This window comes from Procambarus clarkii, chromosome 19 (assembly GCF_040958095.1).
Source record: "Procambarus clarkii isolate CNS0578487 chromosome 19, FALCON_Pclarkii_2.0, whole genome shotgun sequence".
NCBI classification, from domain to species: domain Eukaryota; kingdom Metazoa; phylum Arthropoda; class Malacostraca; order Decapoda; family Cambaridae; genus Procambarus; species Procambarus clarkii.
Window position 1 is genome coordinate 35,564,580 of NC_091168.1, and position 17,732 is coordinate 35,582,311.

Below are 17,732 nucleotides of genomic sequence, written 5' to 3' on the forward strand. Positions count from 1 at the left end.
ACCACCATATATGACCCCCGTATATGACCAACGTATGACACATATATGACCACCGATATATGATCCACCATATATGACCACCCGTATATGACCACCATATATGACCACCAGTATACTGACCACCATATATGGACCACCAGTATATGACCACCAATATGACACATATATGACCACCGTATATGACCACCGTATATGACCACCATATATGGACCACAGTATATGACCACCTAGTATATTGACCACCCATATATGACCACCCGTATATGACCCCAGTATATGCCCACAATATATGACCACCGTATATGACCAGCCATATATGACCACCATATATGACCACCGATAGGTATGACCACCAGTATATGACCCACCCCACGCAATATGAACCACCGTATATGACCACCATAGATGACCACCCATATATGACCCACCATTATATGACCACCAGTATATGACCCCATATATGACCACCATATATGACCACCAGTATATGGACCAACCGTATATGACCTACCGTATATGACCACCGTATATGACCCACCCGTATATGACCCACCATATATGACCACCGTATATGACCCACCGTATATGACCACCATATATGACCCACCATATATGACCCACCATATATGACCACCATATATGACCCACCATATATGACCCACCATATATGACCCACCGTATATGACCACCGTATATGACCACCGTATATGACCCACCATATATGACCCACCGTATATGACCACCGTATATGACCCACCGTATATGACCACCGTATATGACCACCGTATATGACCACCGTATATGACCACCGTATATGACCCACCATATATGACCACCGTATATGACCACCGTATATGACCACCATATATGACCCACCATATATGACCCACCATATATGACCACCATATATGACCCACCATATATGACCCACCATATATGACCCACCATATATGACCCACCGTATATGACCCACCATATATGACCCACCATATATGACCCACCATATATGACCCACCATATATGACCCACCATATATGACCCACCATATATGACCACCGCATATGACCACCGTATATGACCACCGTATATGACCTACCATATATGACCTACCGTATATGACCTACCGTATATGACCCACCGTATATGACCCACCGTATATGACCCACCATATATGACCCACCATATATGACCCACCGTATATGACCCACAATATATGACCACCATATATGACCTATATGGTGTATGTGGAGGACCTCACCCCGCGTGTAGCGGCCACCCGGCTACAGCGACCGACAACATTCACCTCTTCACTCACCACTAAATATTTTATGGACAATACAGAGTGATCGCTGACTGATATTGATGTTTGTGGTCAATAGTCGCTGTGTATGTTGTGTGTACGTGTTTGTGTACTTTCCTGGGTGTACCTGGGTGTACCTGGGTGTACCTGGGTGTTCCTGGGTGTACCTAGGTGTACCTGGGTGTTCCCGGGTGTACCGGGGTGTTCCTGGGTGTACCTGGGTGTACCTGGGTGTTCCTGGGTGTTCCTGGGTGTACCTAGGTGTACCTGGGTGTACCTGGGTGTTCCTGGGTGTTCCTGGGTGTACCTAGGTGTACCTGGGTGTTCCCGGGTGTACCGGGGTGTTCTTGGGTGTACCTGGGTGTACCTGGGTGTTCCTGGGTGTTCCTGGGTGTACCTGGGTGTACCTGGGTGTATCTGGATGTATCTGGGTGTACCTGGGTGTACCTGGGTGGTCCTGGGTGTACCTGGGTGGTCCTGGGTGTACCTGGGTGTTCCTGGGTGTTCCTGGGTGTTCCTGGGTGTACCTGGGTGTACCTGGGTGTACCTGGGTGTTCCTGGGTGTACCTGGGTGTCTTTTGGTGTACCTGGGTGTACCTGGGTGTACCTGGGTGGTCCTGGGTGTACCTGGGTGTTCCTGGGTGTTCCTGGGTGTTCCTGGGTGTACCTGGGTGTTCCTGGGTGTACCTGGGTGTTCCTGGGTGTACCTGGGTGTACCTGGGTGTACCTTGGTGTACCTGGGTGTTCCTGGGTGTACCTGGGTGTACCTGGGTGTTCCTGGGTGCACCTGGGTGTTCCTGGGTGTACCTGGGTGTACCTGGGTGTACCTGGGTGTTCCTGGGTGTACCTGGGTGTACCTGGGTGTACCTGGGTGTTCCTGGGTGTACCTGGGTGTACCTGGGTGTACCTGGGTGTACCTGGGTGTACCTGGGTGTTACCTGGGTGTACCTGGGTGTACCTGGGTGTACCTGGGTGTACCTTGGGTGTACCTGGGTGTACCTGGGTGTTGCCTGGGTGTACCTGGGTGTTCCTGGGTGTACCTGGGTGTACCTGGGTGTACCTGGGTGTACCTGGGTGTTCCCGGGTGTACCTGGGTGTTCCTGGGTGTACCTGGGTATCTTTGGGTGTACCTGGGTGTACCTGGGTGTACCTGGGTGGTCCTGGGTGTACCTGGGTGTTTCTGGGTGTTCCTGGGTGTTCCTGGGTGTACCTGGGTGTTCCTGGGTGTATCTGGGTGTTCCTGGGAGTACCTGGGTGTATCTGGGTGTTCCTGGGTGTACCTGAGAGTACCTGGGTGTACCTGGGTGTACCTGGGTGTACCTGGGTGTACCTGGGTGTATCTGGGTGTACCTTGGTGTACCTGGGTGTACCTGGGTGTTCGTGGGTGTACCTGGGTGTACCTGGGTGTACCTGGGTGTTCCTGGGTGTTCCTGGGTGTACCTGGGTGTTCCTGGGTGTACCTGGGTGTACCTGGGTGTACCTGGGTGTTCCTGGGTGTTCCTGGGTGTACCTGGGTGTTCCTGGGTGTTCCTGGGTGTATCTGTGTATTCCCGGGTGTACATAGGTGTACCTAGATGATCCTAGGTGTACCTGGGTGGTCCTGGGTGGTCCTGAGTGTACCTGGGTGTTCCTAGGTGTACCTGGGTGGTCCTGGGTGGTCCTGGGTGGTTCTGGGTGTTCCTAGGTGTACCTGGGTGTTCCTGGGTGTACCTGGGTGTACCTGGGCGTACCTGGGTGTACCTGGGTGTACATAGGTGTACCTGGGTGTACATAAGTGTACCTGGGTGTACCTGGGCGTACCTGGGTGTATCTGGGTGTACATAAGTGTACCTGGGTGTACCTGAGTGTATCTGGGTGTACCTGGGTGTACATAGGTGTACCTGGGTGTACATAAGTGTACCTGGGTGTACCTGGGTATACATAGGTGTACCTAGATGTTCCTAGGTGTATCTAGACGGTCCTAGGTGTACCTAGATGGTCCTAGGTATACCTAGATGGTCCTAGGTGTACCTAGACGGTCCTAGGTGCACCTAGATGTTCCTAGGTATACCTAGATGGTCCTAGGTATACCTAGATGGTCCTAGGTGCACCTAGATGGTCCTAGGTATACCTAGATCTTTCTAGGTGTACCTAGACGGTCCTAGGTGCACCTAGATGGTCCTAGGTATACCTAGATGGTCCTAGGTATACCTAGATGTTTCTAGGTGTACCTAGACGGTCCTAGGTGCACCTAGATGGTCCTAGGTATACCTAGATGATCCTAGGTATACCTAGATGTTTCTAGGTGTACCTAGATGGTCCTAGGTGCACCTAGATGGTCCTAGGTATACCTAGATGTTTCTAGGTGTACCTAGACGGTCCTAGGTGCACCTAGATGGTCCTAGGTATACCTAGATGGTCCTTGGTATACCTAGATGTTTCTAGGTGTACCTAGATGGTCCTAGGTGCACCTAGATGGTCCTAGGTATACCTAGATGGTCCTTGGTATACCTAGATGTTTCTAGGTGTACCTAGATGGTCCTAGGTGCACCTAGATGGTCCTAGGTATTCCTAGATGTTTCTAGGTGTACCTAGGTGTACCTAGATGGTCCTAGGTGCACCTAGGTGTGCTAATTGTATTTAGGTGTACCTTGATATCCCTAAGTGTACTTAAGTGTAATTAAGTGTAATTAAGTGTACTTAAGTGTAATTAAGTGTAATTAAGTGTAATTAAGTGTAATTAAGTGTACTTAAGTGTAATTAAGTGTAATTAAGTGTAATTAAGTGTACTTAAGTGTAATTAAGTGTAATTAAGTGTAATTAAGTGTAATTAAGTGTACTTAAGTGTAATTAAGTGTAGCTAAATTCGTGCAGAGTGGTGCACCAACACATCATGGGTGCGTGAGTGCGTGCGTGTGCGTGAGTGCGTGCGTGTGCGTGAGTGCGTGCGTGTGCGTGAGTGCGTGCGTGTGCGTGAGTGTGTGCGTGTGCGTGAGTGCGTGCGTGTGCGTGAGTGCGTGCGTGTGCGTGAGTGCGTGCGTGTGCGTGAGTGCGTGCGTGTGCGTGAGTGCGTGCGTGTGCGTGTAGTGACTACTTGTGTTCACAGGACCGAGGTTCGGCACCCTCACATTGCCCTCTAATTCAATGACTAAATTATTATCCTTCTGTTTTTGAAATTGTGTATGAAGTTGGAGTCGTTGGTCTGTTCCCTTATTTTTCCCCTCATTTTCCTACTCCCTTTACCTTTGTCTTACCTACACTTACCCTTACCTATTTACCTACCTTACCTTCAGTTATATATTAACCTACCTTACCTACAGCTTACATTTTTACCTACCTTACCTACACTTACCTAATAATCCTACCCTACCAAATAATCCTACTTTACCTAATAATTCTACCTTACCTAATAATCCTACGTTACTTACACTTACCTATTTACCTTCCTTACCTACACACTTACAGCAGTTACCCCACACACCTGTCAGGTGCCCGTCTTACACACACAACGTAGCTGCAACGTTTTTGTGACGTTATTACGTCGTTTAGACGTTGCGTCAGAGGCCAGAGACGTTGCGTCAGAGGCCAGAGACATTGCGTCCCCCCCCCCTTGCCCTCTACAGGGAGTCGAGGGCAAGGGGGGGACGAAGTTGTGTTAGAGACGTCGACCCCTGACATCAGTGACGTCGGCCACTGACGACCACTGATAGCGCTCTTTCGGGGCTATTAAGACCAACGGTCTTATTTCGGGCTATTAAGACCAACGGTCTCATTTCGGGCTATTAAGACCAGGTAATCACCTTGGAAGGGTGGCCGCAGACTAGACAGCGGCCGTTGAATAACTCTCGAAATTAACAGGTAATCAAGAGATATGTTCATATTGTGAGGGACTTGATCTGTTAGATTTATATTTATTCAGTTTATATGAATTTATATAGAATTTATATTTTACGTTAATTTATACATTTCGATAGCAACTTGTATGATGGTTTGAAGTGGACTGCATTTCTTAAAATTCCCACAAATCGATTTCCTTACACATTATGGGGGGTTTTATGGTTTACATGTAGTTAATCAAAATTATTTATTAGTAGACATTCACTAGAGTATTAGACTACATACATATATATTAAGTCAAATGGGGAGGCCTTATCTTATCGTTCTTACGTACTAGACAACCAGTATGAACACGTGTGAATAAGTCAGTCGTTACACCTTGTGGGTGTGACTGACTTCTAACTAGTGTACTGGGGCCAGATTCACGAAAGCACTTACGCAAGCACTTACGAATCTGTACATCTTTCCTCAATCTTTGGCGGCTTTGTTTACAATTATTAAACAGCTAATGAGCTCCGAAGCACCAGGAGGCTGTTTATAACAATAACAACAGTTGATTGACAAGTTTTCATGCTTGTAAACTGTTTAATAAATGTAATCAAAGCTGTCAAAGATTGAGGAAAGATGTACACGTTCGTAAGTGCTTGCGTAAGGTCTTTCGTGAATCTGGCCCCTGGAGTACTACGGGTTTGTACTGCCGTATATGACTATATACGGTAGTACAGCAAGGATATTTACCTAGCGACATAACCTAGGTAAATATTCCTTGGTCCTTATCTTATAATCAACATACCAATGTTTCCTCTGTTAATTCTTGGTCCTCTTCTGTTCCACCTGTCAAAGGGCACTCACAAATAATAGCAGTAATCCTATATATATGACAGTTATATCAGAGGAAACATTGGTATATTGATTATAAGATAAGGACCAAGGAATATTTACGAAGCTTATGTCGTTGTCTCGTGTCCTAACCGGAAAATATCCTAAATATTAAAGGCCTTTAATAAGCCAGATAATATAGGAATCGGAAGGGACACTACTCTTATTGTAGACGAAGTTGGAGCTGATAATGGCAGCATTATTAATCCCGTAACCCCCGTCCAAAGGAGAATTATCGGAACAAGATTTGCCCCAGCGACTGCTGTCTAATTAACAATTACTGACTCCTGGGGCCAGATTCACGAAAGCACTTACGCAAGCACTTACGAACGTGTACATCTTTCCATAATCTTTGACGGCTTTGGTTACATTTATTAAACTGTTTACAAGCATGAAAACTTCCCATTCAAATGTTGTTATTATTATAAACAGCCTCCTGGTGCTTCGAAGCTGTTTAATAATTGGAAACAAAGCCGCCAAAGATTGAGAAAAGATTTACAGGTTCGTAAGTGTTTGCGTAAGTGCTTTCGTGAATCTGGCCCCTGCTGGCCCTCCTCCACTGACGCCCTGGCTCTCTTGTCCACATGCCGACGGTCGTTAGAGGGGGCCAACATTTACTCGATTTTGGTACTGATAATTAAGTTGGTTCAAGGGAATTTTTTTATGATGTTTACAGTCCCGACACAGCTTTATTAAGCATAATTCCCAACAGAATTAGCTGGAGAATTTAATAGCGACGTGGCAATGATGTCCCGTTTTCTTCCTTGGAAAATTTCACTGTGCCACATCTTTTATGAACTAAATTGTTAGTATAACCCAGCAGCAATATTATCTGCCTATTGTATTGAATATTAGTTAATGGTGTCGGATTTTGCGACACATACTTTCAGCCTGCTGATATATAACATATTATGGGGGGGTGAGGGGGGGTTAGTGCATCCACTTGAACTGGTTGTAAATCGATGGCCTCGTCTGTTGTAGGGTCGGCATTCGACCCCTGACGATCGAAGCGGTTGGGCACTGTTCCGTCCCTCTGTCATATAGTCATAGACTATCTTAGCGCTTGCTCCTGATAATGACCCTTCGTGTCAGCATCTTGAAGACGCTCATCTTGTTTCATCCCTTTTTCAGCGTGACCAGGCGGGGAGGTGGCCGGCTGCAGTGCTCGCAGCAACGGAGCTCCACACCATGGCGACGGTGACAACATATGCAGGAACATGTGCCACATGCCACATGAGCCTACTGGACTGTGCACAGCCTATCTGAGGCCTATACGATCCTTCGTGCGAGGATTCGAGCGGGTGTGGAGAGGAGAGAGCGGCGGGAGGTGGCTGCCGTGCGCCCCACCACCGGCCAGGATGGGGCAGCTGGGTACCAGGAGGGCGGGGTACCACTGCCCGGTCAGGTAGTGGTGACCTACCTGGATACCCAGCTGACTACCCTGGCACGGTCGCTCGACGCCCGCCGGGGTGGGAGTGTGGTCGAGGGCCCCAGACGGGGGCCCTCGACCCCCTCACACCCCGAGAAACCCGTGTGGACCGTTGACAGCTGGACGCCCGACAGTACCAATAAACAGAGAAGTCTGAACAGCAGCAGCAGCAGCAGCGGCGAGACTGACAGCAGTTCCGGTGACAGCTTAGGGAGCACAACGGGCAGCGCTGGAAGCCTAGGCTGCGGGCAGAGCTGGATGCGACCAGACACATCTGCAGGCTGCTGTTCCTGCCTGTGTCCCGCCTCGCGGGCATCATCAGCCGTCGATCATGACAACGAAGTGGTGGTCATGCCCGCTAGTGCCCGCCTGGCCATGCCCCGGCGGGCACGCCTCCTCAATGCCCTGTCTCTTAAGGAAGACAACGCGCGCTTCCTGCTGCTGGCGCTGGTACTGCTGATCTACATGGTGTTAGGGGCGCTCGTCTTCCAGGCCTTCGAGGAGGAGAACGAGAGGCGGGAGAGGGCGAGACTCCAGCAGCAGTTCACCCTCCAGACGCAGAAGATGCTGGACGACCTCGATCGCAACAACGTGAGCATGGCTGGGGTCCAGGAGCTGATGTACGCCTGGGGGAACATGTCCCACGGCGGCATGCCGGACTCCCGCAGGCTCTGGGACTTCGCTGGCAGCTTCCACTTCGTCTACACCGTTGTCTCCACTATAGGTAAGTCACTACTCTCTTCTTCAACGATTTTACTATTCCTTTCCCGCCGTCCCATCCCAAATCCTTATTCTGACCCCTTCCCAGTGCTATATAGTCGTAACGGCTTGGTGCTTTCCCCTGATAATTCCTTCCTTCCTTCCTTCCTTCCTTCCTTCCTTCCTTCCTTCCTTCCTTCCTTCCTTCCTTCCTTCCTTCCTTCCTTCTGATAAGGTCCAGGACTGACCGAAAAGTAAATTTTTATTTAATTTTAAATGTGTGTGTTTGTTTGTTGAGTTGTTTCTTGTCCCCCTGTCTTTAGGGGCGATGTTCGCTTGTTGTTGTGTGTTTGTGTGCGCGAAATTCCCAAAGGATGTCATCGTATTACAGTGGTCTACGTTCTCGGCTTATAATCCAAGGATCTTAACCCAAGGATGGTTTAACGATTCATTTTCAACCACCTTGTTATACCGGCCACCTTGTTACTTCCTCCTGCGTGGTGACAGCAGGAAAATCAACCACCAACACTCTCTTCCCGTCTAAGCTGTCCTGTTGTCCTATAACCTCAGCGTCATAACGTCACTCGTTAAGTAATATTAACTTCATCTTACCTTAACATTGAGAAATTATTGAGGATCTGCAAAGGGATCGAACCCTCAGCCCTGGCTTTCGTGACGTAGCACTGAAAGGAGGTTTAATAAGGCTTTTAGAGTTTAGGAAACACATGTAAGTGGCTCTTAAGATCTTGGTACTGATCGTTGTTTAAGAAGTAGGCAAGATCATATTGAGAAAAGTGTAAGTATATATCACTTGGATGGGATATGAGGACAAGGAGCTGGGATATGAGGACAAGGAGCTGGGGTATGAGGACAAGGAGCTGGGGTATGAGGACAAGGAGCTGGGGTATGAGGACAAGGAGCTGGGGTATGAGGACAAGGAGCTGGGGTATGAGGACAAGGAGCTGGGGTATGAGGACAAGGAGCTGGGGTATGAGGACAAGGAGCTGGGGTATGAGGACAAGGAGCTGGGATATGAGGACAAGGAGCTGAAATATGAGGACAAGGAGCTGGAATATGAGGACAAGGAGCTGGGATATGAGGACAAGGAGCTGGGATATGAGGACAAGGAGCTGGGATATGAGGACAAGGAGCTGGGGTATGAGGACAATTAGCTGGGGTATGAGGACAAAGAGCTGGGGTATGAGGACAAGGAGCTGGGATATGAGGACAAGGAGCTGGGATATGAGGACAAGGAGCTGGGATATGAGGACAAGGAGCTGGGATATGAGGACAAGGAGCTGGGATATGAGGACAAGGAGCTGGGATATGAGAACAAGGAGCTGAGTTATGAGGACAAGGAGCTGGGGTATGAGGACAAGGAGCTGGGATATGAGGACAAGGAGCTGGGATATGAGGACAAGGAGCTGGGATATGAGGACAAGGAGCTGGGGTATGAGGACAAGGAGCTGGGGTATGAGGACAAGGAGCTGGGGTATGAGGACAAGGAGCTGGGATATGAGGACAAGGAGCTGGGATATGAGGACAAGGAGCTGGGATATGAGGACAAGGAGCTGGGATATGAGGACAAGGAGCTGGGATATGAGGACAAGGAGCTGGGATATGAGGACAAGGAGCTGGGGTATGAGGACAAGGACCTGGGGTATGAGGACAAGGACCTGGGGTATGAGGACAAGGAGCTGGGGTATGAGGACAAGGAGCTGGGGTATGAGGACAAGGAGCTGGGATATGAGGACAAGGAGCTGGGGTATAAGGACAAGAAGCTGAGCTATGAGGACAAAGAGCTGCGATATGAGGACAAGGAGCTGGGGTATGAGGACAAGGAGCTGGGATATGAAGACAAGGAGCTGGGATATGTGGACAAGGAGCTGGGATATGAGGACAAGGAGCTGGGATATGAGGACAAGGAGCTGGGGTATGAGGACAAGGAGCTGGGATATGAGGACAAGGAGCTGGGGTATGAGGACAAGGAGCTGGGATATGAGGACAAGGAGCTGGGATATGAGGACAAGGAGCTGGGATATGAGGACAAGGAGCTGGGATATGAGGACAAGGAGCTGGGGTATGAGGACAAGGAGCTGAGATATGAGGACAAGGAGCTGGGGTATGAGGACAAGGAGCTGGGATATGAGGACAAGGAGCTGGGATATGAGGACAAGGAGCTGGGATATGAGGACAAGGAGCTGGGATATGAGGACAAGGAGCTGGGGTATGAGGACAAGGAGCTGGGATATGAGGACAAAGAGCTGGGATATGAGGACAAGGAGCTGGGATATGAGGACAAGGAGCTGGGATATGAGGACAAGCAGCTGGGGTATGAGGACAAGGAGCTGGGGTATGAGGACAAGGAGCTGGGATATGAGGACAAGGAGCTGGGGTATGAGGACAAGGAGCTGGGGTATGAGGACAAGGAGCTGGGGTATGAGGACAAGGAGCTGGGATATGAGGACAAGGAGCTGGGATATGAGGACAAGGAGCTGGGGTATGAGGACAAGGAGCTGGGATATGAGGACAAGGAGCTGGGATATGAGGACAAGGAGCTGGGGTATGAGGACAAGGAGCTGGGATATGAGGACAAGGAGCTGGGATATGAGGACAAGGAGCTGGGATATGAGGACAAGGAGCTGGGGTATGAGGACAAGGAGCTGGGGTATGAGGACAAGGAGCTGGGATATGAGGACAAGGAGCTGGGGTATGAGGACAAGGAGCTGGGGTATGAGGACAAGGAGCTGGGGTATGAGGACAAGGAGCTGGGATATGAGGACAAGGAGCTGGGATATGAGGACAAGGAGCTGGGGTATGAGGACAAGGAGCTGGGATATGAGGACAAGGAGCTGGGATATGAGGACAAGGAGCTGTGGTATGAGGACAAGGAGCTGGGATATGAGGACAAGGAGCTGGGATATGAGGATAAGGAGCTGGGATATGAGGACAAGGAGCTGGGGTATGAGGACAAGGAGCTGGGATATGAGGACAAGGAGCTGGGATATGAGGACAAGGAGCTGGGGTATGAGGACAAGGAGCTGGGGTATGAGGACAAGGAGCTGGGATATGAGGACAAGGAGCTGGGGTATGAGGAGAAGGAGCTGGGATATGAGGACAAGGAGCTGGGGTATGAGGACAAGGAGCTGGGGTATGAGGACAAAGAGCTGGGATATGAGGACAAAGAGCTGGGATATGAGGACAAGGAGCTGAAATATGAGGACAAGGAGCTGGAATATGAGGACAAGGAGCTGGGGTATGGGGACAAGGAGCTGGGGTATGAGGACAAGGAGCTGGGGTATGAGGACAAGGAGCTGGGGTATGAGGACAAGGAGCTGGGATATGAGGACAAGGAGCTGGGATATGAGGACAAGGAGCTGGGGTATGAGGACAAGGAGCTGGGGTATGAGGACAAGGAGCTGGGGTATGAGGACAAGGAGCTGGGATATGAGGACAAGGAGCTGGGATATGAGGACAAGGAGCTGGGATATGAGGACAAGGAGCTGGGATATGAGGACAAGGAGCTGGGATATGAGGACAAGGAGCTGGGATATGAGGACAAGGAGCTGGGATATGAGGACAAGGAGCTGGGGTATGAGGACAAGGAGCTGGGGTATGAGGACAATTAGCTGGGGTATGAGGACAAAGAGCTGGGGTATGAGGACAAGGAGCTGGGATATGAGGACAAGGAGCTGGGATATGAGGACAAGGAGCTGGGATATGAGGACAAGGAGCTGGGATATGAGGACAAGGAGCTGGGATATGAGGACAAGGAGCTGGGATATGAGAACAAGGAGCTGAGTTATGAGGACAAGGAGCTGGGGTATGAGGACAAGGAGCTGGGATATGAGGACAAGGAGCTGGGATATGAGGACAAGGAGCTGGGATATGAGGACAAGGAGCTGGGGTATGAGGACAAGGAGCTGGGGTATGAGGACAAGGAGCTGGGGTATGAGGACAAGGAGCTGGGATATGAGGACAAGGAGCTGGGATATGAGGACAAGGAGCTGGGATATGAGGACAAGGAGCTGGGATATGAGGACAAGGAGCTGGGATATGAGGACAAGGAGCTGGGATATGAGGACAAGGAGCTGGGGTATGAGGACAAGGACCTGGGGTATGAGGACAAGGACCTGGGGTATGAGGACAAGGAGCTGGGGTATGAGGACAAGGAGCTGGGGTATGAGGACAAGGAGCTGGGATATGAGGACAAGGAGCTGGGGTATAAGGACAAGAAGCTGAGCTATGAGGACAAAGAGCTGCGATATGAGGACAAGGAGCTGGGGTATGAGGACAAGGAGCTGGGATATGAAGACAAGGAGCTGGGATATGTGGACAAGGAGCTGGGATATGAGGACAAGGAGCTGGGATATGAGGACAAGGAGCTGGGGTATGAGGACAAGGAGCTGGGATATGAGGACAAGGAGCTGGGGTATGAGGACAAGGAGCTGGGATATGAGGACAAGGAGCTGGGATATGAGGACAAGGAGCTGGGATATGAGGACAAGGAGCTGGGATATGAGGACAAGGAGCTGGGGTATGAGGACAAGGAGCTGAGATATGAGGACAAGGAGCTGGGGTATGAGGACAAGGAGCTGGGATATGAGGACAAGGAGCTGGGATATGAGGACAAGGAGCTGGGATATGAGGACAAGGAGCTGGGATATGAGGACAAGGAGCTGGGGTATGAGGACAAGGAGCTGGGATATGAGGACAAAGAGCTGGGATATGAGGACAAGGAGCTGGGATATGAGGACAAGGAGCTGGGATATGAGGACAAGCAGCTGGGGTATGAGGACAAGGAGCTGGGGTATGAGGACAAGGAGCTGGGATATGAGGACAAGGAGCTGGGGTATGAGGACAAGGAGCTGGGGTATGAGGACAAGGAGCTGGGGTATGAGGACAAGGAGCTGGGATATGAGGACAAGGAGCTGGGATATGAGGACAAGGAGCTGGGGTATGAGGACAAGGAGCTGGGATATGAGGACAAGGAGCTGGGATATGAGGACAAGGAGCTGGGGTATGAGGACAAGGAGCTGGGATATGAGGACAAGGAGCTGGGATATGAGGACAAGGAGCTGGGATATGAGGACAAGGAGCTGGGGTATGAGGACAAGGAGCTGGGGTATGAGGACAAGGAGCTGGGATATGAGGACAAGGAGCTGGGGTATGAGGACAAGGAGCTGGGGTATGAGGACAAGGAGCTGGGGTATGAGGACAAGGAGCTGGGATATGAGGACAAGGAGCTGGGATATGAGGACAAGGAGCTGGGGTATGAGGACAAGGAGCTGGGATATGAGGACAAGGAGCTGGGATATGAGGACAAGGAGCTGTGGTATGAGGACAAGGAGCTGGGATATGAGGACAAGGAGCTGGGATATGAGGATAAGGAGCTGGGATATGAGGACAAGGAGCTGGGGTATGAGGACAAGGAGCTGGGATATGAGGACAAGGAGCTGGGATATGAGGACAAGGAGCTGGGGTATGAGGACAAGGAGCTGGGGTATGAGGACAAGGAGCTGGGATATGAGGACAAGGAGCTGGGGTATGAGGAGAAGGAGCTGGGATATGAGGACAAGGAGCTGGGGTATGAGGACAAGGAGCTGGGGTATGAGGACAAAGAGCTGGGATATGAGGACAAAGAGCTGGGATATGAGGACAAGGAGCTGAAATATGAGGACAAGGAGCTGGAATATGAGGACAAGGAGCTGGGGTATGGGGACAAGGAGCTGGGGTATGAGGACAAGGAGCTGGGGTATGAGGACAAGGAGCTGGGGTATGAGGACAAGGAGCTGGGATATGAGGACAAGGAGCTGGGATATGAGGACAAGGAGCTGGGGTATGAGGACAAGGAGCTGGGATATGAGGACAAGGAGCTGGGATATGAGGACAAGGAGCTGGGGTATGAGGACAAGGAGCTGGGATATGAGGACAAGGAGCTGGGGTATGAGGACAAGGAGCTGGGATATGAGGACAAGGAGCTGGGGTATGAGGACAAGGAGCTGGGATATGAGGACAAGGAGCTGGGATATGAGGACAAGGAGCTGGGATATGAGGACAAGGAGCTGAAATATGAGGACAAGGAGCTGGAATATGAGGACAAGGAGCTGGGGTATGAGGACAAGGAGCTGGGATATGAGGACAAGGAGCTGGGATATGAGGACAAGGAGCTGGGATATGAGGACAAGGAGCTGGGGTATGAGGACAAGGAGCTGGGATATGAGGACAAGGAGCTGGGATATGAGGACAAGCAGCTGGGGTATGAGGACAAGGAGCTGGGGTATGAGGACAAGGAGCTGGGGTATGAGGACAAGGAGCTGGGGTATGAGGACAAGGAGCTGGGGTATGAGGACAAGGAGCTGGGATATGAGGACAAGGAGCTGGGATATGAGGACAAGGAGCTGGGGTATGAGGACAAGGAGCTGGGATATGAGGACAAGGAGCTGGGATATGAGGACAAGGAGCTGGGGTATGAGGACAAGGAGCTGGGATATGAGGACAAGGAGCTGGGGTATGAGGACAAGGAGCTGGGATATGAGGACAAGGAGCTGGGGTATGAGGACAAGGAGCTGGGATATGAGGACAAGGAGCTGGGATATGAGGACAAGGAGCTGGGATATGAGGACAAGGAGCTGAAATATGAGGACAAGGAGCTGGAATATGAGGACAAGGAGCTGGGGTATGAGGACAAGGAGCTGGGATATGAGGACAAGGAGCTGGGATATGAGGACAAGGAGCTGGGATATGAGGACAAGGAGCTGGGGTATGAGGACAAGGAGCTGGGATATGAGGACAAGGAGCTGGGATATGAGGACAAGGAGCTGGGGTATGAGGACAAGGAGCTGGGGTATGAGGACAAGGAGCTGGGATATGAGGACAAGGAGCTGGGATATGAGGACAAGGAGCTGGGATATGAGGACAAGGAGCTGGGGTATGAGGACAAGGAGCTGGGGTATGAGGACAAGGAGCTGGGATATGAGAACAAGGAGCTGGGATATGAGGACAAGCAACTGCTGGAAGTTTCAGTGGTAAAGATCAGAACACTTATTGGCTACATGAACTTATCGTGCCCTTATGACACCTTTTAGAAGCCACAGATTGCCCCAAGAGAATAAGAGATCTACACACCCAAAGATCACATTGGGGTCACTTTCACGGCTACAAGCTATCGAAAAATGACCTTTACTTGAGGAGGGGGTGTGTGGGAAGGGAGCCCCCATTGAGCAATACCCAATCCTCCCCGCCAGCCCCGATCTCGTACGCTGATACACTTACAAACAGGTTCCAATGATCTATACAGAAATGCCAAACCAATCTGTCGATGGAAAGGTCAGAGAGGGAGGAGCGGTTTGTGGAACAGGTGACGCAGAAGACGCAGGAAGGGAGGAAAAGGGACGGGGTGAGAAGAGTTGAGTGAGAAATATTCATGTGTATGTGGAACGGACACATGAAAAACGACTTGCGTTCGAACGTAACCAAACCCAATTTAACCTAACCTAACCTAGTCCAACCTAACCAAACCTAAGCTAACTTAACCAAACCTTACCTAACCTTTTTCTAAACTAACCTAACTTAACCTAACCTAACCTAACCTAACCTAAACTAACCTAACCTAGCCTAACCTAACCTAGCCTAACCTAACCTAACTTAACCTAACCTAACCTAACCTAACCTAACCTAAACTAACCTAACCTACCCTAACGTAACCTAGCCTAACCTAACCTAACCTAACCTAACCTAACCTAACCTAACCTAAACTAACCTAACCTAGCCTAACGTAACCTAGCCTAACCTTGCCAACCTAACCTAGCCTAACCTAACTTAACCTAACCTAACCTAACCTAACCTAACCTAAACTAACCTAACCTAACCTAACCTAACCTAACCTAGCCTGCATCCATGGATCCCCCCCCCCCCCCACACGCATAATGATCCAGTCAGGAGTGCGTGTGGCTGAGGAGCTGAGAACCGAGACTCATCAACCATTCACACAACCACTGACGAAACCTCTACATCTTCCCTTAACCGCGGTGGCTTTTGTTTACATCAACTAAACAGCTGACGAGCAAACGTCACAACCCGAGCTTCGGGGGCTCATAAACAGTTTAATGGATCCAAATGCTCAGTGAGTGCTGGGGCCGGAGATCAGGGTTCGAGCCCCGGTATACGCCTCACTGCCTCGGTTCATCTCCCCGCTCTGTTTGTTGTATTGTTTAATGGTTTGTTGGTTTGTATCTAAGCGTCGTGGCTTTGTATAATGATGGGTTGTATAATGAAAGCTTTGTGTAATGATGATGGTATAATGAACGCTTTGTGTAATGATGGTTGTATAATGAAGGCTTTGTATAATGATGGGTTGTATAATGAAGGCTTTGTGTAATGATGGTTGTATAATGAAGGCTTTGTGTAATGATGATGGTATAATGAACGCTTTGTGTGATGATGGTTGTATAATGAAGGCTTTCTATAATGATGGTTGTATAATGAAAGCTTTGTATAATGATGGTTGTATAATGAAAGCTTTGTATAATGATGGTTGTATAATGAAAGCTTTGTATAAAGATGGTTGTATAATGAAAGCTTTGCGTAATGGCATTTCCATTTTTATTTAAATAGATTGAATTATCTTGTGTGAATCGCGTTGGAATTGAGCTGTGTTGTTTACCATACCGTTCATTTCATGAGTATAGTTTAATTTTTATATTTTTTCATATTTTCATTTAATTTTTTAACTGTTTTTCTTATATATCAGTGATGGGAACATCAGAGTATTTGGGAAGGCATCAGACGAGGGAGTGGGGAGTGTTGGGGAGGACGAGGGGACGGTAGTGAGAGATGGTGGGGAGGACGAGGGGACAGGGAAGGTTGCTGTGGCTCACGCACACGCGTTGCTGAGCCACAGCAACGCGTGTTTTTGCCCGCATATATATATATATATATATATATATATATATATATGAATGAAAACTCACACCCCAGAAGTGACTCGAACCCATACTCCCAGAAGCAACGCAACTGGTAACTACAGGGCGCCTTAATCCGCTTGACCATCACGGCCGTCAAAAGGAAGTGATAGCCGAGGCTATTTGAGCCACTTCCCCGACGGCAACTCGGATGGTAATCTTGGGCATAGCATTTCACCAAATCACCTCATTCTTTGGGGCACACGTGAGGAACACAAATGCGAACAAGCCTGAATGGTCCCCAGGACTATATGCGAATGAAAACTCACACCCCAGAAGTGACTCGAACCCATACTCCCAGAAGCAACGCAACTGGTAACTACAGGGCGCCTTAATCCGCTTGACCATCACGGCCGTCAAAAGGAAGTGATAGCCGAGGCTATTTGAGCCACTTCCCCGACGGCAACTCGGATGGTAATCTTGGGCATAGCATTTCACCAAATCACCTCATTCTTTGGGGCACACGTGAGGAACACAAATGCGAACAAGCCTGAATGGTCCCCAGGACTATATGCGAATGAAAACTCACACCCCAGAAGTGACTCGAACCCATACTCCCAGAAGCAACGCAACTGGTAACTACAGGGCGCCTTAATCCGCTTGACCATCACGGCCGTCAAAAGGAAGTGATAGCCGAGGCTATTTG

General features: G+C 49.6%; 1 protein-coding gene across 1 annotated transcript in view; it reads left to right on the plus strand.

Annotated features, from left to right (window-relative positions):
- Positions 1-7,541: 7,541 nt before the first annotated feature.
- The window catches only part of LOC123757673 (potassium channel subfamily K member 13), a 106,398-nt gene continuing 96,207 nt past the window's right edge, over positions 7,542-17,732 (plus strand). Inside the window, exon 1 of the mRNA XM_069327289.1 lies at positions 7,542-8,148. Within this exon, the coding sequence (XP_069183390.1) occupies positions 7,683-8,148 (466 nt within the window). The 5' untranslated portion in view covers positions 7,542-7,682. The remainder of the gene's footprint in view (positions 8,149-17,732) is intronic.